The 24,349-nt window shown below is 39.4% G+C and overlaps 2 protein-coding genes across 18 annotated transcripts in view; one reads left to right on the top strand and one right to left on the bottom strand.

The window, feature by feature from the left end:
• Itpr (Inositol 1,4,5,-trisphosphate receptor) overlaps positions 1-9,596 on the top strand; it is a 590,630-nt gene extending 581,034 nt beyond the window's left edge. For all 16 annotated transcript variants that reach the window (XM_070084086.1, XM_070084085.1, XM_070084080.1 and 13 more), the window contains one exon: positions 6,088-9,596. In XM_070084086.1, coding sequence (XP_069940187.1) covers positions 6,088-6,204 — 117 coding nt within the window. In that variant the 3' untranslated portion in view covers positions 6,205-9,596. The remainder of the gene's footprint in view (positions 1-6,087) is intronic.
• Positions 8,863-24,349, bottom strand: part of LOC128700111 (prolyl endopeptidase) — a 112,132-nt gene continuing 96,645 nt past the window's right edge. For both annotated transcript variants that reach the window (XM_070084088.1, XM_070084087.1), the window contains exons 12-14: positions 23,411-23,558; positions 12,311-12,490; positions 8,863-9,950 (exon numbers count right to left, since the gene is read on the bottom strand). In XM_070084088.1, the coding sequence (XP_069940189.1) occupies positions 9,888-9,950; positions 12,311-12,490; positions 23,411-23,558 (391 nt within the window). In that variant the 3' untranslated portion in view covers positions 8,863-9,887. The remainder of the gene's footprint in view (positions 9,951-12,310; positions 12,491-23,410; positions 23,559-24,349) is intronic.

Here is a 24,349-nt window from a genome sequence, read left to right as displayed (position 1 = left end):
TCTTGACAAGAGGCGTGGAGTTAAATGATAAAGAATCACACACAAAGTGGGAGTTGTCACAGCTGCTCTTTGCTGATGACACTGTGCTCTTGGGAGATTCTGAAGAGAAGTTGCAGAGGTTGGTGGATGAATTTGGTAGGGTGTGCAAAAGAAGAAAATTAAAGGTGAATACAGGAAAGAGTAAGGTTATGAGGATAACAAAAAGATTAGGTGATGAAAGATTGAATATCAGATTGGAGGGAGAGAGTATGGAGGAGGTGAATGTATTCAGATATTTGGGAGTGGACGTGTCAGCGGATGGGTCTATGAAAGATGAGGTGAATCATAGAATTGATGAGGGAAAAAGAGTGAGTGGTGCACTTAGGAGTCTGTGGAGACAAAGAACTTTGTCCTTGGAGGCAAAGAGGGGAATGTATGAGAGTATAGTTTTACCAACGCTCTTATATGGGTGTGAAGCATGGGTGATGAATGTTGCAGCGAGGAGAAGGCTGGAGGCAGTGGAGATGTCATGTCTGAGGGCAATGTGTGGTGTGAATATAATGCCCTCCTCAGAGGGCTGAGGAGGGGTTGTTGAGGTGGTTCGGACATGTGGAGAGAATGGAGCGAAACAGAATAACTTCAAGAGTGTATCAGTCTGTAGTGGAAGGAAGGCGGGGTAGGGGTCGGCCTAGGAAAGGCTGGAGGGAGGGGGTAAAGGAGGTTTTGTGTGCGAGGGGCTTGGACTTCCAGCAGGCATGCGTGAGCGTGTTTGATAGGAGTGAATGGAAACAAATGGTTTTTAATACTTGACGTGCTGTTGGAGTGTGAGCAAAGTAACATTTATGAAGGGGTTCAGGGAAACCGGCAGGCCGGACTTGAGTCCTGGAGATGGGAAGTACAGTGCCTGCACTCTGAAGGAGGGGTGTTAATGTTGCAGTTTAACTGTAGTGTAAAGCACCCTTCTGGCAAGACAGTGATGGAGTGAATGATGGTGAAAGTTTTTCTTTTTCGGGCCACCCTGCCTTGGTGGGAATCGGCCAGTGTGATAATAAAAATAATAATAAAAAATATATATATATATTATATATATATATATATATATATATATATATATATTTTTTTTTTTTTTTTTTTTTTCAACAAGTCGGCCGTCTCCCACCGAGGCAGGGTGACCCAAAAAAGAAAGAAAATCCCCAAAAAGAAAATACTTTCACCTTCCTCTTTTCCCATCTACCTCTTACTCTAACTGTAGCTACAACTAAATAATGATCCGATATATCAGTTGCCCCTCTATAAACATGTACATCCTGGAGCCTACCCATCAACCTTTTATCCACCAATACATAATCTAATAAACTACTTTCATTACGTGCTACATCATACCTTGTATATTTATTTATCCTCTTTTTCATAAAATAATGTATTACTTATTACCAAATTTCTTTCTACACATAGCTCAATTAAAGGCTCCCCATTTACATTTACCCCTGGCACCCCAAATTTACCTACTACTCCCTCCATAACATTTTTACCCACTTTAGCATTAAAATCCCCAACCACCATTACTCTCACACTTGATTCAAAACTCCCCACGCATTCACTCAACATTTCCCAAAATCTCTCTCTCTCCTCTACACTTCTCTCTCCTCCAGGTGCATACACGCTTATTATAACCCACTTTTCACATCCAATCTTTATTTTACTCCACATAATCTCTTTCACCTCACTCACACATAATCACTGTTTTTGCAGAGGTGCTCAGAACACAACAGCTTAGAAGCATGTACGTATAAAGATACACAACATATCCCTCCAAACTGTCAATATCCCGAACCCCTCCTTTAGAGTGCAGGCATTGTATTTCCCATTTCCAGGACTCAAGTCCGGCTATATAAAAATAACTGGTTTCCCTGAATCCCTTCACTAAATATTACCCTGCTCACACTCCAACAGATCGTCTGGTCCCAAATACCATTCGTCTCCATTCACTCCTATCGAACACGCTCATGCACACCTGCTGGAAGTCCAAGCCCCTCGCCCACAAAACCTCCCTTACCCCTTCCTTCCAACCTTTTCGAGGACGACCCCTACCCCGCTTTCCTTCCCCTACAGATTTAAATGCTCTCTATGTCATTCTACTTTGATCCATTCTCTCTAAATGACCAAACCACCTCAACAACCCCTCTTCAGCCCTCTGACTAATACTTTTATTAACTCCACACCTTCTCCTAATTTCCACACTCTGAATTTTCTGCATATTTACACCACACATTGCCCTTAGACAGGACATCTCCACTGCCTCCAACCGCCTCCTCGCTGCTGCATTCACAACCCAAGACTTGCACCCATATAAGAGTGTTAGTACTACTATACTTTCATACATTCCCTTCTTTGCCTCCACAGATAACATTTTTTATCTCCACATATACCTCAATGCACCACTCACCTTTTTTCCCTCATCAATTCTATGATTAACCTCATCCTTCATAAATGCATCCGCCGACACGTCAACTCCCAAGTATCTGAAAACATTCACTTCTTCCATACTCCTCCTCCCCAATTTGATATCCAATTTTTCTTTATCTAAATCATTTGATACCCTCATCACCTTACTCTTTTCTATGTTCACTTTCAACTTTCTACCTTTACACACCCTCCCAAACTCGTCTACTAACCTTTTCAATTTTTCTTTAGAATCTCCCATAAGCACAGTATCATCAGCAAAAAGCAACTGTGCCAATTCCCATTTTGTATTTGATTCCCCATAATTTAATCCCACCCCTCTCCTGAACACCCTAGCATTTACTTTTTACAACCCCATCTATAAATATATTAAACAACCATGGTGACATTACACATCCCTGTCTAAGACCTACTTGTACCGGGAAGTAGTCTCCCTCTCTTCTACACACCCTAACCTGAGCCTAACCTCATAAAAACTCTTTACAGCATGTAGTAACTTACCACCTATGCAACATCGGCCACATTGCTCCCCTATCCACTCTCTCATATGCCTTTTCTAAATCCATAAATGCAATAAAAACTTTCCTACCTTTATCTAAATACTGTTCACATATATGCTTCAATGTAAACACTTGATCTACATATCCCCTACCTACTCTAAAACCTCCTTGCTTATCCACAATCTTACATTCTGTCTTACCTCTAATTCTGTCAATTATAACCCTACCGTACACTTTTCCTGGTATACTCAGTAAACTTATTCCTCTATAATTTTTACAATCTCTTTTGTCCCCTTCCCTTTATATAAAGGGACTATACATGCTCTCCGCCAATCTCTAGGTACCTTCCCCTCTTTCATACATTTATTAAACAAAAATACCAACCACTCCAACACTGTATCCCCTTCTGCTTTTAACATTTCTGTCATGATCCCATCAATTCCAGCTGCTTTACCCCCTTTCATTCTTCGTAATGCCTCACGCACCTCCCCCACACACATCCTGTTCTTCACTCCTAAAAGATGGTATACCTCCCTGTCCAGTGCATGAAATTACCGCCTCCTTTTCTTCGTCGACATTTAAAAGTTCCTCAAAAATTTCTCGCCATCTACCCAAAACCTCCCTCTCCCCATCTACTAACTCCCGTACTCTGTTTTTAGCTGACAAATCCATCTGTTTCCTAGGTATTATACATTTGTATACATCATATTAATTATATAGATATTTTGATACGGATAGAGTAAGTACACTGTAAAACAGCATACAGTGGTACCCCGAGTTTCAGCCATAATTCGTTCCAGATGGCTGTTTGAGTGCTGTTGCTGAACGAATTTGTTCCCATAAGGAATAATGTAAATAAGATTAGTCCGTTTCAGACCCCCAAAAATACACTTACAGTAATACACTTATATAATTGCTCGAGTTGGGAGCTGTACGAAACTCGGGGTACCACTGTATATATATCCTTAATACTTATAGCATGACCTGGATTAGACTGTTTGTCCAATTCATTTCTCTCATAGGTCTCATCTGCATCTCTAGCATTTTCTCTTGCCTCTTCCATTTTGTATATCTGCCATTTTCTTGGAGACACTTAGTGTTAACAATGTTAGCCTTTTGGTCCATCAATACTTAAGTTTGAAATGATGATGGCGGACAATGTTTGATAGGTTAATTAATCCAGGAGAGTTTATTACTTTAATCAGGGGAAGCACTAAACCCATTGGGGTCATATAGTGCCTGGAGAATAGGAGGTATTCAGGTATGATCCAAGGACAAGGAGGATAAATCTGTTTCCTTGGATCATGAGACCTACATCAACATCACAGCACACCTCTGTTGAGGAGTACTCCAGGAAAAGACTTGGTAAACTTGAAGTTATGTCTCTTTGTTTATTGTCACTAAATAACTTTCAGAAATGATTCCATGCATAATTAGGAGATGATAGTTATGGAGCTTTCAGCCTATTCAGCCATGATTTTTGTCATCCAGTATTGATCTTTTTTATAGTATTGTAATGACTTTCTGAAGGTGTGGCCTTTGTGCTTGACTGCAGTTATCCATAGAAGTGCTGTACAAAGGAGTTGAGATGAATGATAATTTTCCTCTCTTTGATAATTCTTAATGTAAGATTTGGTTGGGTAGTCATGGAGGGAAGGCGGAGGTTTTGTGTGCAAGGGGCATGGACATACAGCAGGTATATGTGAGCATGTTAGATAGGAGTGAGTGGAGACAAATAGTTTTTGGGACATAACGAGCTGTTGGAGTGTGAACATGGTAATATTTTGTAAAGGGATTGAAGGAAACTGGTTAGCTAGACTTGAATCTTGGAGGTGAGAAGTACAATGCCTGCACTGTAAAGGAGGGGGTCTGGGATATTTACTGCATGAAGGAACATCTGAACTGTCATATCTGCATGCCTCAAGACAGTGATAGTGTGAATGATGAAAGTATTTCTTTTTTTGGACACCCTGCTTTGGTGGGAGACAGCCAATGTTAAAAAAAAAATACAGCTGCTATCAGTTGCTTATAGTAGTTACTCAAAAAAAAAAAAAAACTTTTTCTTCCCCCCCCCCCCCCCCCACAGAGTACAAGGCAGTATTTTCAGTTCAATACCTAACTTGGCCTTTTTGCCCTTTGATCATTTGAGGAGTTTGTTTATGTAGATAATTTTTCATAGAAATAACTTCCTTGTGCCTTGCTACCCTTCCATAAATCTAAGTTCCATTCTCAAATTTGAGGATGTGTCATACTTTCATCATTGCCAAAGTATTATAGTGAGGATAGGCCTTGTGGCACTACTTTGTAGAGCATTATTCCTGCCAGACTCGACTCATGTAAATTATTATATTCATTGGGAAAATACTAAAGCTGTTAGGGTTATACAGCACCAGGGAAATGAGAGAGAATCAGGCTTTGTCTAGGAGAGAGGAGGGTATCTCCAGTTTCTTTAATGAAGTGCTCTTCACTAGCATTAAGGCATACCCTCATCCCCCACTTCAACAGAACATCACTAGAGGTTCACATAAAGTGGCTAAAACTAGCAGACTAAGAGAGACTGGTGTATTTCAGAAGTGCATTCAAGAATCTAAAGTCTAATTTACAATTTTAGATAATGATATTAGGTCTCTTGAAGAGTATTTCAATTAGAAAGTCTGTTGTCTGTTTCCTGTGTACATTTCAGAGAGCTTGTTAATGTGTTAGGGTCACTTGATTGAGAGTAGTGTTCAGCAATTCTCCTTTCCTTCTTGAAGATTACTGACAAGTGTTTCTAATCTTAAGGTACAGTACTGTTCCTTACTTCGCTCTTAATCCAAGAAATTGCAATACCCTCTACTGCCTTGGGTCTAACCTGTTTGTCTCATTCCCTAGGCACTGTGGGATCACTCTGGGTTTAGCATTTTCTCAATATAATGATAATCTGAATATTGTAATAGTTTGTCATGTTCAATACTTTACATTTTAGATTTCTTTCAACTATTTTACTCCAGGTACAAATGATCCAAACTTGGCTTAAAGCTAAACTTCAGATTCTTTTATCAAATGCATTGATTTCTAGTTTGTCGTTTTTAATCATTAGTCACTAGCTGCTTGTGTTTCGTACAGATTAGTTTTTTTTTTTACTAAATATACTTACCTACTACAGATGACAAAGCAACAAAAGTACCGTAATCGTCGTGGGATTCTCAGCACTGCCAGTAACTACAATAGCCATCAGTATGGTTCTGGTGCAGGTATGGATACTATTCAACAGTACCAGTAATTTTTATGAATTCCTCAATTAAAACGTAACTAAATATAAACTGATTTATACTTTGAGGACACTAAGATGTTGAATTGTAAAATAATTTAACTTATCCCTTTAAATGTCTTCCAGAAAACTCCCAAGTAATTTATTTTCAAAATTTTAGTTTCCCATTGTACTGTTCTATATATATGAGCTCAAGTCATGAAATTTTGACATCTTCATTGTATGACACTTACATCATGTGTTTATCCCAGGACTAAATTTTTATGTTATTTCATGCAAAGCACATTACAGTTCTTAACTATAATATAAAAAATTAGCTTTAATCTATAATGTATTTAGATGGCAATATGAATTTCTACAAAATACTATAATTTATTGTAGCCTTATTAAAATGGTGTGATGCAGTGGTCCTGAGAAACACTGATATGTAATGTAACATTTAAACTCAGCGTGCATGACATATATGCCAGACATTACATTGTTGGTAGTCACACATTTTATTTCTGTATTTGGTTATGTGTTGACATATACGGACTCGCCTACCCACTTCTTTGTTCATATAGCTGTACAGTTGTAGCCTTGTGTAGTAAGAAATTAAACTTATTTATAAATACAATGTTTATATAATGTTATACTTTTTTTTTTTGTTAAAACTATTTATCATAGTTGATGTGTACAGTAAAATTTCTAGTCCTTCCTTTTTTTCATATAGAATTTTGCAAATACTTGAACTGTTTGATTACCTGTGAATGTTGTGTGTTGTCAGTAATATCCTAAGGCATCTGATAGTGACTTATAAAGCAAGGATGTTAACATAGGATGAAACTCCTAGGTCTGCTCTCTTAATTTTACACACTTATAATAGCTGTCAAACATATACTTGCAGTTATGTTGTTAATACTTACACAGTTTAATTGTACCTGTGGAATTCAGTCGGATACTGGTAGTAATTTTTTCCATTATTTTTTTTTTTTTGTTTGTTTATAGTTTACATATAGAATTTCAATAATTAAATTTAACTTTTTTATTCAGGTATGTTTGTTTTTAATAGTTACAAAAATGCTTCGAGGCAGAGGCATTGTGTCCAAGTGGACATGTATCACTTATTTTATTTGCTATCATTGTGGCTTATTCCTTAATATTAATAGTTGTCAGTAAACCTCTTAACATTCCATTTTCCATCAGTTTTTGTCATCTGAGACATTTTAAAAGTGGATTGTTGAAATTCTTCTTCTTGGAACATAATTGTTACCTAACTTGCTATTATACTGTATAAACATTCCTGAAAGCAAACCTTAATAGCATTCTCATGCTTATTTGTGCATTCCAGACTTGCATTTTTTAACATTTCTTAATTAAAATTTTTTTCTGAAAATGATTACACTATTATAATCCTGAAGACTTTTCTTGAATATTTCACATTTGTGTTGCATCAGCACATTGGTTTCTTGACCTATGTAGTCCCTATAATATGTCTAACACTGTAGTATGCAGTGGAAAATGCACTTATTAGTATATATTGAGGGTTGCTAGAAGGTACCCTTTCCAGTGTACCAGTGAACTTTTTTTTTTTTTTTTTTTTTTTTTTTTAAAGTCTCGGATGTAAACTATGAGGATGGGCTGAAAATTTTTTTTTTAATCAAAGTTACAGTTTTGTAATACATATATACTGTATATAAAAAAAAAAAAAAGGATTCACATAACATTTAAGCATTCAAGTTTTTAAGTGATTCCCTGTCACACTTACATCTAAAACACAAGAAAACAAACCTTTATTGCAGAACAATGACCCCAGTTTGATTTTTTTTTTTACTATCTTTGTTAAAAAATAATAAAGGGTCTCTGCTCTGTATTTGGTGTTGACTAAAGTCCTTTAACACATTTTGTAGCATTCTTGAAAATATATAAACAAATTATTAAAATTTAATGTTCTTGGCTATATTAAAATTTATTAAATCCTTAACACCTATGTGATAGTTTTTTCTTCTAAATTTTTGCATTGATTTATGTAGAAAAGTATTTAAACCAACTCTTATTTAATATTAAAAAAAAATTTTTCATAAATTACATTTCTGATATTAAAAATATTTAACTGTGTGTAAATTGCTGTGTAGATACGAGAATGTGTAAATAGATATTTATTAGTAAATTGTCAGCCTATTAATAGTGTGATGCAATCACATTAAAGGTACTAAGTTTTGTGTACAATGTTACTTTTCTGTCTCTTGCATATTTGTGTATACACAGACATGAAAAGGGTACATGATGTTACACTAATTTTTAATAAGATTTCATGTTTGAAATGGAAAGCCAAATGTGTCACTCGATTTGAGTTATAATTTGTCTTCTCTAACCTTCCCAAGCCTGTGATAGTTATAAAGAGAGACAATATTTCATCTGGGGCCAAGGGAAAGCAAAACTTGGAATGCTTTCCTTGTAGATATTTAGTCCAAAAATTTATTAATGGTTTAATATTTTAGATAAAACAAAATTTATACAGTACATATCCTACTTAAAACGTATTTAAAATGCTATTTTACTACTCGCTTATATTAAGAAAATAGTACTTTACTGTTATAAAATTATTACAGGGGATTAATAAAAATAATTAATGAACCATGTACACTATTGCAATTTTTAATTTACTTAAGGCAGAAAAAATATGAAACAAAATATCAAAAATTTTATTTATTCAGACAGGTGTTAACTGCTCTCAATTACTTCAGTTGTAGATGAAGGTAAATAATTTATTCTGTTCCAGTTACTTGGTAATGAGATAAGAGCTCTTACAAAATTTCATTTAAAAGTCTAAGTTTTTTTATCTGTAATAAATAAAATGTTAGAACTGCATGCTACATGATCTTGTATTATGTGTGGTCAGTATATTAAGCATAATTTTTTTTTTTATATAAAATGTTGAAACTACATATCAGTTTGTGTATCAGTGATCTTTGTTTAATACTTGCATAATATACTTGATTATCATAAAAAGACTAGATTTCTTATTAAAGGTGTCCGTATACTTTAATGTGTTCAAAACTCAGCAGCGCTAAATAACCTTTGCAGGTGTAGCGCTTTCTGCAACAATAATAAATCAAAGAAGTTTGATTCACTTACATACCATTTTTATCAAGTGTAAGTGTCTATTATTTAATAACATTGTCTAAAAGTTTAATTTTATGTCAATGTTGTGCTACATGTATTCCTTTACAAATGTTAGTTTCCCTAAGTTCTTGTTAATACATAACCAATATGTGTTTTAGAATCATTATTCCATATTTATAAGTAGCAATAACACCAGTAATCATTAGGGCATTTCTTTAAATGAATGTTAAGTTCTCATCCCAAAACAACTGTGTATATCCTGAAAATGAAGTCATGAAAATAAAATCTCAAGCAGTCTGTTCTGGACTTTTTTTTTTAATTCTCTCCCAATTATCACAATCAAATGTATCAACTGTAGTTTGACGTGCAGGACTAGACCCGATGTCTCGAAGAACTTGTGTAAAACAACCATTGTAAGGAAACATACCTTGTCCTTAATCTTTGGCATCAAAATGTATGCTACAGGCAAATCAATCAAGTGTATACAGTATTGTATATAAAATCAGGAGGTACTGCTGTTGGAGCTAGAGTGTATCTTGTACAATAGTGTGTTATTACGGTGCAACTGGGAGAACTCCTCAGGGTAAAAGTCACAACACTTCCAAACCCAGTGCCTGCATGATGAAGCAATAGATGTCCGCATGCTCCTCAATCTGAAAGAAAAAATTCATGGAAAATTAAGTGGACTCTGCACAGGATATACCTTATGGATTATTAGGATTAAAATAAATAAAAAAACAAGCACTAAACCCACTAGGGTCATACATCACTGCAGTGCAGGGGGTGGTGTTGGATCAGAGTAGCAAGGGTGAAGAGGATAACAAAGGTAGAGTTAGAAAGGGCTGTAAGGAATGCTAAAGGAAGTATTATCAAAGTTTTTGTAATAAACTGGTTGCTGTCAGTAAGTCAAAGAGGGAGTCTTGAGTCAAAGGTGGGGCCATCAGCAAGGAGGGAAGATAAAGTAAGGGTGTTAGAACAGTGACGACATCGGAGGTAAATTGTGTGTGCTTGTTGATACATGACAGTCCAATAGGATATGGCAAACTGAAACTGGAACCTGACAATTCTCAAAGAGTAGAACAGGGCACCTCTCCATGAGATACCCATGAATGAGATGGGTGTGCCCGATGCAAAGACTGGAGAGTGTGGTCTCCCAACCTTGGCATTGATGACAAGAAGGCACCTTATGGATTGAAAGGTTACCTTAGAAGCTAAAGCATTCCTCTGGTTCCTAGAATCTCATCTTGTATATCTATAGTCATTCAAAATACCCAGAACTCACGTTGTGGAGATGGTTGGTCTTCTGGATATTTTGTGTGACTGCTATTAGTGACAGAAAACAGCTGAGAGCTGCTCACATGTACATCTGTTATTTATATTGCTTATGTCAGGAAAATGTATACAGTGGTCCTTTCAGTTAAAATATTTATCTGTTCCAGAAGCCTTATCATACCTCAAAACTACCATAACTCAAACCTCAAAATACAGTAATTCGTTCCAAGACCCCAGAAATGCAACTTTTATTGTATCTTGGACTTTCACACTTGTAGGTATAACTTGCAGTCACTCTCTCCCTTCATATGTTTCCTTATTCACAATAACAGTCTTTCTATATGATAATTTCTGCCTATTTTTACTAGCTTAGATCTGTCAGCCACTTTAATATCCTCTTTTATTGATATTTCCTTGATAATAGTAGATATCTGATTGTGGAAAGCTATACTCGTGCACTTTCTTCCTTGATCTTCAGAGAAATGGCCTGTTGACTGCACACTTTAGGGATCATAATGACTTAACACAAAAGATGGTGTAATTATAGCACAAGTGCAGTTATGAGGATAAATAATTAATATACACACATTCAACCCTATCGCTGACTGGCTGCTAGGTTACCCCCACTCCCATTGGCTTAGATGCTGTCGAAGAGGCAAGCTACCACATAATTGACTGGCTGAGGCCCACCCACCATAATGATAGTGCAGCAATAATATAATTATTTCTACAGGTAAAAGATACAACTATTACAGACCTAGCTGGCCATTAGCATACTACTGCATACAAAAAGCCCCTAGTTATTCAGAGCATTTTGGACAACAGGTTAATCTTGTTCCCCAGGATGCAATCCACAACACTTGTACCATCATACACACATCTTATCAAATTTTTCATTACAACTCAAAACTAAATTCCTATATGAGGGTAAATTGTAACTCAAACTACACTTCAAAATCACTCCCTATGTGAGCAAAAGGCATGGCAAACAGTACAAAATATCTACAGTGAAAAGCAGGAGTATTATGTACACCAAATCTTGGTATAATTAATACACTCCTACTTATTGAGTTCTCTTGAAGAGAACTTCTTGAGCATTAAGGGTCCAAGGATTTTCAACACTCTTCAAATACTTTGCGGTATATAAGGAATTACCATTGGACTTCCTAACTGACTAAGAGGAAATCTGACACATTCTTAAAGACCATTCTTGATTAGCCAGGAGGCCTGGTCCAAATCAGGGCACTTGGGTCATAATCCTCGTAACCTTTAATACGGTCCTGGATCATGTTCATAATGTAATAAGTGTTACCACTTCCAGTCTTATTTCACTTTGCTTATTTGTGAATGTAAATAAACACAAGTAAAGCTATGAAGACTATTTTATGCACAGTACCTAAATCACATAGCTGAGCAATTATATATCCCATTACTGAAGAAAAGTTTCTGTATATTAATTTCTAATTGTTTTTATTCCTTCAAGGTAAATGCTTTGAAACCAGTGAGGGGGGTGAGGGATCTTGTTCCAAGGAATCACACCTATACACCCTTTTCCTTGGATCAAACCTTATGGCCTTCTATTCCCCCAGGTGTTGCACGACTCTTCCACGATTGTAATAACAATGATAATAATACTTTTATAAAAAGTGGCATACTACATATATTTCTTGCAAAGCACAATATTGACATACAATGTAAAGAATATAATTAAAATATTTTTATTGTATAATACTGTACTTACAAGTTTTGCTGTAGGTTTTCCTCCACCATGTCCTGCTTTTGTTTCAATGCGTATAAGGAGTGGGTTTGTTTGAGCAGGGTGGTCACCAAGTTTGTACTGCAATTCTGATATAAACTTGAAAGAATGCAGAGGAACCACTCTGTCATCATGATCTGCTGTTAGCAGCAAGGTTGCAGGATACTGAAAATACAAAAGCATTGATGTAAAGAATATCTGATTTAACTCTTTCACTGTTGGGACCTCCAAAATTAAGTGCTGGCAATGCCAAGAATTAAAAAAAAAAATCTGGCACAAAGTTGACTAGTAGGATGCAATTTATACATCGCCGATTTCGCCCACCAGGACTCCCATTTTATGCTAATTTCATTGCTCAATTCAACCAAATTTTTAGCTATTTCACTAGTATGCCTTTCATTCTATCGATTAAGCATAAGAAACTGATAATTTTCCCCCAATTTTACACAATTTAAAAATAGTTCAAAGTAAACATTGTAGGCATCCCAACCACATTAATCATATCCTTAGGACTCTTCTATATACTATTACACATGCCCTCCATTTTGAATTCATCATTAAACAGTTCAAGTTTTACCCTATTTCTCAATTGATATAACAAGGAATGATTGGCCATTGTTTGCGGCATCCCTATAAGTGAAGACCTAGTATAAGCTCAAACAACAGACCAGGGAGTAGAGGGGAAATACCTGTCCTCAGGAAAATCGTAAAAAAATTAATGTTTCCACTGTTTTGAGCCCAATTTCAAGTTACTTCCTGTCCTGAAACCAACCAAAGTCATCTCTTATTTCAGCAGTATGTCTTCCATTCTATCAAATAATACCACAAAACAGCTAATGAAACAAAGTCCATCCTAGAAAACACCTCAAAGTCACTATTTTTAACAAAACACAAAGTCAAAGTCAGTTTTGCTTTTCCCATACTGAATTATTGTAATAATTGTATAAATAATGTCAACGCATTCCTGAACATGCTAATTAGATTAACCAATTGGACACGTGTTAGATAAGTGATGTAGTTTGTGTACTCTGGAATATTGGCAAAAATCAAACATTTCTGCTACTTTGAGCTTAATTTCAAGTTACTTTCAGTCCTTAAACCAATCAAAATCATGTCTATTTCTGTAATATACCTTCCATTCTATCAAGTGAGATCAAAATTACAACCATAAAAACCATATGAAAAAAACACCCATCACAGTTTTAAACCAAAAACACATTACAGTTTTTTCCTATTATGTACTGCATGCTGTAGGATTTTGTTTTTTATATGGCATACATTTACTGCAAAAACCCATTCTCTCATATCTAGGCCTAAATTTACCACTCACAGCTTTTCTGAGAAAGCCGAGCTCATTATATAGAACAACGGGACCAACCCGCACTTCAACACCATAGTACTATGGACCCACCCCAAAAAGGTTAAAGGAGGGGTTTGGGATATTTGCTCTTTAGAGGGCCATCTAAACTGTTGTATGTGTGTGCCTCTGGCAAGACAGTGATAGTATGAATGACGGTGCAATTTGGTAAGAAAATGAAGCTTTTCAGGATGACATTCACTTTGTGTCAGTTGATCAACTTCTACATCCAACTCAGCCCAGTAGGCCCAGGTTAACCCTCACCACCACACTCACCAACTGCTTTAACAAATAATAATGCGTGAGCATGTTAGATTATTATTATTATTATTATAATCAAAAAGAAGCGCTAAGCCACAAGGGCTATACAGCGCTGCAGGGTAGGGAAGGAAGCGAGGGTATTGGATGGCAGAAGGGAGGAGGGATGATCAGCAGGTTACAGAAAACAGCGGGGCAGGGGATAGTACGGGGGTAGAGGGTAGCAAGAGATTGAAGTAGAAAGGGCTGAAGGTATCAGAATTTGTGAAGTAAGTCAGTTGTTGTCAAAAAGTCAATGAGAGCGTCCGGATGAAAGGTGGGTCCATCAGCGAGAAGGGAAGGTAAAGAGAGAGTAGCGGAGCGAAGACGACGACAGAGGTAAATTCTGCGTGCTCGTTGATAAAGTGGGCAGTCCAACAGAATGTGGCTGACTGATAATGGAGCTTGGCAATTCTCACAGAGAGGAGCAGGACGCCTCTCCATGAGATATCCATGAGTAATACGAGTATGGCCAATGCGAAGACGGGAGAGAGTAGTCTCCCAACCTCGACACTGGTGATAAGAAGACGGCCAGTAACCTATACTCAGTTTAATAGATTGAAGTTTGTTGCCGAGCATAGTAGACCAACGTTGTTGCCAACGGGTGTGAAGGTGGGAAGATATTGCAGCAAAATAGTCCGTAAATGGAATACCTCTATAAGAAACTGGTAGGTCATGTACTGCTGACCGCGCAGCAGTGTCTGCCTGTTCATTGCCCTGTACGTCAACATGACCAGGGACCCAACAAAAAACAATATCTTTATGCTTGGTAAAGATGCGGCGTAGCCAAAGTTGGATACGGAGGACTAAGGGGTGAGGTGTATCAAATTTTTGTATAGCCTGTAAAGCACTAAGGGAGTCTGAGACAACCACAAATGATGACACAGGCATAGATGCAATACGGATAAGTGCTGTAAGGATGGCATACAATTCAGCAGTAAAAATACTAGCCGAAGATAGTAAATGCCCTTGTACGACGCTGTCCGGAAACACTGCTGCGAATCCTATGCCGTCAGAAGACTTAGAGCCATCTGTGTACACGGCAATGGCATGAGAATGAGAGTGAAAGTGGTCAAGAAAAAGAGAGCGGGAAGCGACCGTAGACAGTTGGGCTTTCGAGCAAGGGAGGGAGAAAGAACAGACTAACAGCTGGAACTTCCCAGGGGGGTAGGGAAAAGTGAGATGCTACATGTACATAGAAAGGTGGTAGTTGAAGAGAAGACAAGAGCGAATGAAGGCGAAGAGAGAAGGGACGGAGTAAACAGGGGCGGCGAACAAATAAAGAATGTCTACTAATATCAGTGACCATTCTATAAATGGAAGGATTGCGGAGATCATGAGAGCGTACATAGTAGCGCAGGCAATGGGCATCACGGCGATCGGATAAGGATGGAACGTTCGCTTCTGTATAGAGGCTCTCGACAGGGGAAGAGCGAAAAGCACCAAGGCATAAACGTAATCCTTGGTGATGAATGGGGTTAAGGCTAGAGAGAGTAGCAGGAGATGCCGCTGAATAGATCTGGTCACCATAATCAAGTTTCGATAAAATAAGGGTGGAATGTAGGCGGTGGAGGGTTCGACGATCAGCTCCCCATGAAAGATGAGCAAGGGTTTTAAGAAGGTTCAGCCGGCTGTGACAAGTTGCCTTCAGAGAGGTAATGTGAGGTTTCCAGGATAACCTACGATCAAAGAGGAGGCCCAGAAACTTGACTGTATCATGTTCAGGGATACAGGAGCCATAGAGGTACAAAGGATGATCGGAGATGACAGAGCGTCTAGTGAAAGTAATTTGATGGGATTTAGTGCTGGAAAATTTAAACCCACGTGTGGTGGCCCAATTGGAAACACGGTCGACTGCATGTTGGAGAGAAACTGTAATGAGGTGACAGTCAGCGCCTGCACAGGCAATAGCGAAGTCATCAACATAGAGTGATGACCAAATATTTGATGGAAGACTAGAGGCCAAATCATTAATAGCAAGGAGAAAAAGTGTTGTGCTCAGAACACATCCCTGGGGGACACCTTCAGCTTGGATAAAGTCCGGGGAGAGCACATTATTAACCCGAACACGGAAATGCCTGTCAGTTAAAAAGTTCTTAAGGAAGGATGGTAGATTGCCTCGAAGGCCTAAGGAGTGGGCTTGGGCTAAAATATTATACCTCCAAGTTGTGTCATATGCCTTCTCAAGGTCAAAAAATATGGCAATAACTGAGTGGTTATTCGCAAAGGCATTACGAACATACATATCCAAGCGTAGTAAGGGGTCTATGGTAGAACGTCCCTTACGAAAGCCATATTGACGAGTGGAGAGACTGTTATGTGTCTCTAAATACCACACTAAACGTCTATTTACTAGGCGTTCCATTACTTTGCAAACTGCACTGGTAAGAGCAATGGGACGATAGTGGGAGGTTTCATGTCCCGTAGTGCCTGGTTTGCGGAAAGGGAGAACAATGGCGGATTTCCACAGCTGTGGAAGAACTCCTTGTGACCAAATAAGATTGTAAAGGCGTAATAGGACTGCAAGGGCTGACTGATGTAAATGTTGTAGCATACGAATATGAATGTCGTCGGGCCCAGCTGCCGATGATCAGCAAGCTGAGAGTGTTGCCTCCAGTTCTTGAAGTGTAAAAGGCACATTATACTGTTTTTCTCTGAGAGAAGAAAAGTCCAAGGGTGCTAACTCTCTGGCAGACTTTGAGGAAAGAAATGAGGGGCATAGATGGAGTCCCTGAGAAATACGGACCAGATGATTGCCAATTTCATTGGCAACATCTAGTGGGTTTGCTATATCAACACCGGCAACCCGCAGAACAGGAGCCGGGTCAGGAGAATAATTACCACTCAGTTTTCGTACTTTTTTCCAGACTGCACTCATAGAGGAAGCAGAGGTGATGGTGGAGACATAATCTCGCCAGCAAGTGCGTTTAGCATCACGGGTGACACGGCGAGCGATCGCACGCTTCTGTTTAAAATCAAGGAGTCTCTCTGTGGTTCTATTGTACCGGTACCTGCCCCATGCAGCGCGTTTCAAACATACTGCACGAGCACAAGCAGGAGACCAACAAAGCACGCATTTTTGAGAATGCCTGCCCGAAGTTTGGGGTATAGAATGAGAAGCTGCGGTTAAAACGGAGGACGAGAAGAGGTGTAAAAGCTCATCGATGGAGGATGAAGAAGGAACCTCTCTAAAAACAGTTAGGTGTGAGTAAAGGTTCCAATTTGCCCGATCAAATTGCCAGCATGGGATGCGAAGAGGTGGTGAATATGAAGGGGAAGTAAGAATGATTGGGAAATGATCGCTGTCATGTAAGTCCGGGAGAACAGACCAAGTGAAGTCTAATGCAGTGGAGGAAGAGCAGACTGAGAGATCGATGCAAGAGAGAGTATGAGTCCGAGGATCAAAATGGGTGTGCGTACCTGTATTTAAAACATGGAGGGGGTGGGTGGCAAGAAAAGCCTCTAACTGAATTCCACGGGAATCACAGTGAGACCCCCCCCCCCCAGAGGAAATGGTGGGCATTAAAATCACCAAGTAACAGAATCGGTGGCGGTAATGACGAAACAAGAAAGGCAATATCCGGAATAGATGATGCCTGAGAAGGAGAGAGATATAAAGAACAGAGCGTATACCACCTATGCAAGTGGATACGGGCTGCTGTGTAATGCAGCGAAGTATGAACAAATAGCTGATGGTACGGAATATCAGTGCGTAGAAGAAGGGCACTTTCATTAAAGGTCCCATCAGGAAAAGGATCTGAAGAATACAATAAATTATAGCCTGAGATGGGAGAGATAACAGCAGAGTGTAATTTTGGTTCCTGTAAGCAAACACCAACAGGGGCAAACTGGGAGAGTAACATCTGAAGCTCACTCCGATTACCCCTGAGGCCGCGTATATTCCACTGTAAATAGGCCATGATTGGCAATGATAAAGATACTTGAAATCCGCAGGTAAGGGTTCCTACGGACTAGAGGGGTTAGAAAAGTCCACATGCGGAGGCAGTGGAAAACGTTCAAGCAGCGAAGGAACGGTGCGCTGTGAAGAAAGGAGTTGCGCAGATGGAGGAGAGGAGAGAGAAGGAACAGAGGGTGGATCAGTGTCCATTGATGGTTTGGTCTCTGCAATATATTCAGAGATTGCTTCAAGTGTTTCGGAATTCAGAGACGTCGTATGGGAGACAATATTGGAAATGGTAGGGGGAGGATGAGTAAAGATTGGAACTGTATTGGACTGTACCAAGGTAGGGGGGGTTGAAAGGGTGGAGGGAACTGGAGAAGCGTGGAAGGGGATAGAAGAGGCAGAAACCTGGGAGGTGGCAGAAGAGGAAGAAACCTGGGAGGGAACAGGGGAGGAAGGTATAGTACGAGGAGGAGGGTGAACCTCTACACTTGTAACAGAGCCAGTGAGAGGGGGAGAACCAGGGACAGAGACAGGGAGGGTAAAATGAGGAGGTGGAAGATGGGTAGGAGGTGTTAACGGACCTTTTTTTGACTTTTGAGAAGTAGAGGGACGATTGGGAGGAGGTGTCATACGAGATCTCATCGTTACTGAGGCTTGTGAGAGAGAACACGAAGAAGCGAGATCAGACTGAGGCGTTGAAGTAGAGACGTCTGAGCCGAGGACAGCAAAAGGATTAGATACAGGAGTGACTATGGGAGAGGTAACCACAGAGGTGGGTGTAGAAGATGGGATACCAGAAGTGGGGGGACGTTTTGAAACACGGGAATAAGAAACACATGGGAGTCTCCCTTGGAGGCGGAGATGAGAAACTGCCATGGCATAAGGGAGACCTTCTGTCTCTTTGAGGTAACGGATTTCCCGCTCGTTTAAATAGACTTGACAACGGAGAGAGTACGAAGGGTGAGCCTCATGACAGTTAAGGTAAGAGGGAGATCGATTGCAAGACGTATGAGAATGGTCATCGGCACCACAGACTGGGCATTCGGCGATAGATCTGCAATATTTCGCTGGATGGCCAAATCGCCAGCAATTTTTACACTGTTGCGGTGTAGGGATCACCTTTCGGACTTGTAACCGATGTCCTGCCATATAAACTGAGGATGGGAGTTCTCGGCTGTCAAAAGTTAAACGAGCCACATTGCTAGGGTATCATCTCCGCCCGCGGGCAGGAAGAACATAAGTGTCTACCTTGAGGATTGGGAGATCTTGGAGTTCCAGCTGTTCAAGAATGTCAGTGCCACATGTCTGGAAATTTTGTTGAACTATGGTATGGGGCAGAATGACGGTACCACTACAAGAATTGAGGGAATGATGTTTTTCAAGAGTGACAGGAACAGTATCGATATGGGAAAGACGAGAGAGCTCATGAGCCTGGGTAGCATTCTGTACGGTGATGATGCGCGTACCGCTCTTAAGAGCATGAAAAGAAATATCTTTACCAACATGGCGTAGAAGTGCCTTGCCAATACTGTGGTCAGAAAGATAGGCAGTAGAGGAAGTCGGTCGTAAAGTGAAGAATTTAGTCCATTGTTCAGTCTGAAACTGAGCGTGGAAAGGTAGTGAAGGACGTGTCGATCGTTTCTGAGAAGAACGAGAAGGTGGAGAAGTATCATCAGCAGGTAATTGTCGTTGGCGTTTAGGCGTGGGACCAGAGTTGGTCTGACATGGAACGGGTCGGCGATTTGAAAATTGCCGCACCGTAGAGGGAGAGGCCGGAAGCATAGTCAGAGGAGAGCGAAGGTCCGATAAATCGAAGGAGTCAGTCGAGGCCTCAGTACCTGAAGCGGGTGAGGAAACAGCACCGGCAAGAGGTACAGAGGCATGAGGAGTGTCTGAAGAGTGGTCCAAAGACGAGGCGGGGTCAGAACGGGGTGCGGTATCAAGAAGGGGCCCGGGGGTAGGAGGTTCATGGACTAGGGCTGCCATGGTTAGGTTACTTCTTTCTTTTTGTTTTTAAGAAAGAAAATAAAAATAAAAAAAAAGAATAAAAAAAAGGGGGACCGGGGAGGGATAGTTCCTAAGAGGAATGAAAGGGCCAGAAATCTCCCTCCGCGCCCAAGAGGACCTCAGCACCGCAAGTAGCGCAGATGCAGCATGGAACCCGTGCCATACCCTACCCAACATGCTAGTAAACTAACAATCCGGGATAGCAACCTCACATCTGCCGAACTACCTCGGTGGACAAAAGAGAGGGCGGCCGGATATCCGCCACAAAGCATACCTCCTTCGGCCACCACCCCTGGAATCCGAAAGGTGGCTTCCAGAGAAACACCCGTCGCCCGAAAGACACCCAAAGCTACTCCGGGATACCGGAGAGGGATCGGGACATCCCCAGGCGATCCAGATTCCACGGCAAACTACGCCACCGCCAAGAACCTCAACAGAATGGGATGGACCCCGGTATCCTTTCCCCTACCTAGGAACTAGCGCGCCTGTGGGAGAAATCCCAAAGGCCGAAAAGAGGAAGGGCAAAAGGGAGGGGTGGGGAGGAGGAGGAGGAAAGGAAAAAGGGGAGGATGGGATAGGGGAGGGGAGATTGGGGGGTAATTAGGTTCGGTCTGAGGAAGAAGACCGACAGGTCTAATTCCTCAGACCAAGAGCCTCTTCACCACGCCAAGGAGCCCCCCTTGAAGAGGTGTGAGCATGTTAGAGAGGAGCGAATGGAGGCAAATGGTTTTTAGGCCTCGACATGCTGTTGGAGTGTGAGCAAGGTAACATTTATAAAGGAATTCAGGGAAACCGGCTAACTGAACTTGAGTCCTGCAGATGGGAAGTACAGTGTCTGCACTCTGAAGGAGGGGTGTTAATATTGCAGTTTTATAACTGTAGTGTAAGTGCATCTCTAGCAAGACAGTGATGGAGTGAATGATGATGAAAGTTTTTCTTTTTTGGGCCACCCTGCCTTGTTGGGAGATGGCCAATGTGATAATAAAAAAAAAAAACAATAGTAATTCTCACTTGGTGCAAGAATCTGGTGTGAATCTGGAGGAGTCTGAAACAACCTTAAAAAATTTTCCATTATGATATGTACTTCACTTTACACAACATTACTCTTCATGCCATGCCAATTTTCAGGAATGTAACCTTCATGTAATGAAACTGCATGACCCTTGTCGGTTTAGCGCTTTATTTGATTATAATGTAATGAAAGAATTTATTGCATATAAATATGAAATTATGGAAAACAAGAGCATGCTTATCTGTATACTTATGCACTATATTTTTCTCTTACAATTTATAGTTATTTATATGACAAATATCTTTCTGAAACTACAGTTATGACTGGGTATGTATGCCATGTTTCAAGCAGAATTTATTTATGAAAGCAGACTATTATGAACTAATTTTTCTAAATTAAATTAGTTCATAATTCAGATTTTACTACCATTATACTAAGCCCAATAATTTTTTAAATGCCTCATCTTTTTATTTCACTAACTTGTTTTACCATCCTTAATTAATGCCATACACTAACGTTTTCTTTGTCAATACATACACAAGACTAAGATGACTAGGCTAACTACCTGGAATTCAACTTCAGTATTCCTTACTGTTAACAGCATTAAAATAGAACAAACCACCACATATGCACTTTTTAATTGTTTTGGATTCTACCAATAACAATACTGAATCCTCCTTAATGCTGACAACTACAGTGCAACCTCATAATTCATATGTGTTAGGTGCCTGGAGCTAACGTGAATCCTGAAACTATGGATAACAGGAAAATAAGCTTGTCTGAATTAATTTGCATCTTTTTTTTTTTTTTGGCCATTTCTTTAAACATTACTCCAATCTGTTAAACTCTTCCAGTGTCGTGACTCCTGCTTGCAAACTTGTGTTTTACTGTCTTTTGGGTTGGTACAGTAACTTGCCAGGTAGCGGAGAGGTAGGCGAGATATACAGCCACTGACTAGCTTCTTTAATGGAATAATGGGGGTTTACAGCGGGCAGTGTGAGGTGTGCCGAAGCCAGTCCAGGAGGGGCGGGGGGATGGGGGGGGGGTCCTGTTACCAGGTAGGCCACCAGTCATTGAGTGAGAAACACAGCTGTGTATGTCTAACTTGAGGCAGTGCCCTCTGGTGGGCACTCAGGGGAACTAGGCCCACAACAACTCACTCCAAGGGGGAAACTATGAGAAGCAGCAGTAGGCTTTACTGTCTACAACTTGTTCCCAAGGTCAAAGAATTAAAAAAAAATTATTATGAAATGACAAAGAATCTTTTTCCAAAGGTAATGAAACCAAAAGTACGAAATTTGATGGAAAACTTAGGGAATTATGCTCTTGCAAAGTTAGTGTTCTTAGTGATATTTATGCATCAGCAATTTTGCTCACTTTACACTCTATTTTTGGCCAAATCCAGCATTCCAGTCTACCAAACTCATAAGACACCTAACTATTTCACTAGTATTCCTTCTATCGAATGAGTACAAGAAAACACCCATTTACTTATTTCAACAACCCAATACAGTGATCAGAATTTGGCAATTTGGCCAATTTCACACAAAATTCAACAACTGCCAATTTGAAAATAGGGTTCAGAATAAACAATGTAGACATTCCTGGCACTAAATAAATATTTCCTCTGCTCCTCAGTCACGTCTCCAGGTCCCTCTTATATTATACTTGCTTTTCATTTTGAATTTTTATTCACACAAAAAATAGAAAATTTATTTTATGCAGACTACTGCATTACTGTAATAATTGTGTAAATAATGTCAGTGCATTCCTAAATGCGTGTTAGACTGGCAAGCTGGACGTGTACTGGATGAGTGATGTCATTTGTGTCTGGAATATCGGCAAAAATTGAACATTTCTGCTGCTTTGAGCTCAATTTCAAACTACTTTGTCCTGAAAATAATCAAAATCATCTCTATTTCTGTAATACATCTTCCACTCTATCAAATGAGATCAAGAAACTGAGAATACAACCATAAAACCCACATGAAAATACACTGCAAAGTCTCTGTTTTAAACCAAAAACACAGTCAGTTTTTTTTCTCATTATGCACTGCGTGCTGCAGGATTTTTTTTGTATGGTGCACACCTACCGCATAGACCCATCCTCTCATATCTAGGCCCAAATTTACCACTCACAGCTTATCTGAGTGAGCTGAGCTCATGGTGTCATACTACAAGACTGACACTGGCTTCAAAGCCATGATACAACAGGACCAACATAAGAAAGTCTGAGCCCAAATCCTATGGTTATTTTTTCAATATAGGACCTGTGTACCAAGCAAAAAGATAATGGACACCAAGAAAAACTTTGAATAATAAAAGCTATCGGAAAATAGCCTTCAGTAGAAACTATTATAAAAATCAAGCCGATTATGAAGTATGTGAATTCTGGTGTTAAACCATAGCGTTTTCTCTAAATCTCCCTTGTTTGTAGTATCTGTTTTCCCCTCTAGTTTACCATATTCTTTATTTAAATTAGCAAAAAATGAAGACTTAAATACATACCTGAATACTTTCAGCTGGGACCTTCACATTATGTAGCGGGGAATACTTCAAAACATTATCAAAATGTTCTTTCTCATCTGGGTTGCCATAATCTGAGCACCAGGCATAACCAATGGTAAACTTGTGGAACCGCAGCATGTCCATCACTCTGCAGAAAATTTAATCAACCTCTGCACCTAGTAATATAGCAGCATAGACAGTGGCGGCTGGTATTGTCACAAAAATATAGGAGGTAAAACTCCATTTATAACCTCAGTGGCTTAATGATACAGCACAGGACCTGCCACCACAAGACATAATTTCCAATCCTCATCAATTCTTCTGTTTTTTGACAGTCATTCATTATGACTTATCTTGGGTTTCTACTAATACAGTGGACCCCCGCTTAACGATCACCTCCCAATGCGACCAATTATGTAAGTGTATTTATATAAGTGCGTTTGTACGTGTATGCTTGGGGGTCTGAAATGGACTAATCTACTTCACAATATTCCTTATGGGAACAAATTCGGTCAGTACTGGCACCTGAACATACTTTTGGAATGAAAAAATATCGTTAATCAGGGGTCCACTGTATACTGAATAAAATTTGAAATTACAACTAATGCTAACAAAACTGTAGTCAATGTAAGATTGTTTAAGTGTTTTCAAGGCACCAATTTATTAACACATTATCAAGTCAAAGACACACAGATGCTAGTAACACAATGTAATTGACAATGGTTATATATATTTTAAGCCAAAATTTATGCATTCACCAGTGATGCTTTGAGCTATACTCTTGATACTTTAGAGATGGGAAACATTAGGGAAAATGGGCATGGTACCAATATTAAAAAATGAAACAGGAATAAAACTCTATATTACAGAACAATACTGTCATACACATATCTGGTGGAGTCTGAAAACTCTAAGATCAAGAATAGTGGACCACCTGAA

The sequence above is a fragment of the Cherax quadricarinatus genome, chromosome 11 (genome assembly GCF_038502225.1).
Source record: "Cherax quadricarinatus isolate ZL_2023a chromosome 11, ASM3850222v1, whole genome shotgun sequence".
NCBI classification, from domain to species: domain Eukaryota; kingdom Metazoa; phylum Arthropoda; class Malacostraca; order Decapoda; family Parastacidae; genus Cherax; species Cherax quadricarinatus.
The sequence above is the reverse complement of the archived record's forward strand: the minus strand, read 5'-3'. Positions and strand labels throughout refer to the sequence as shown.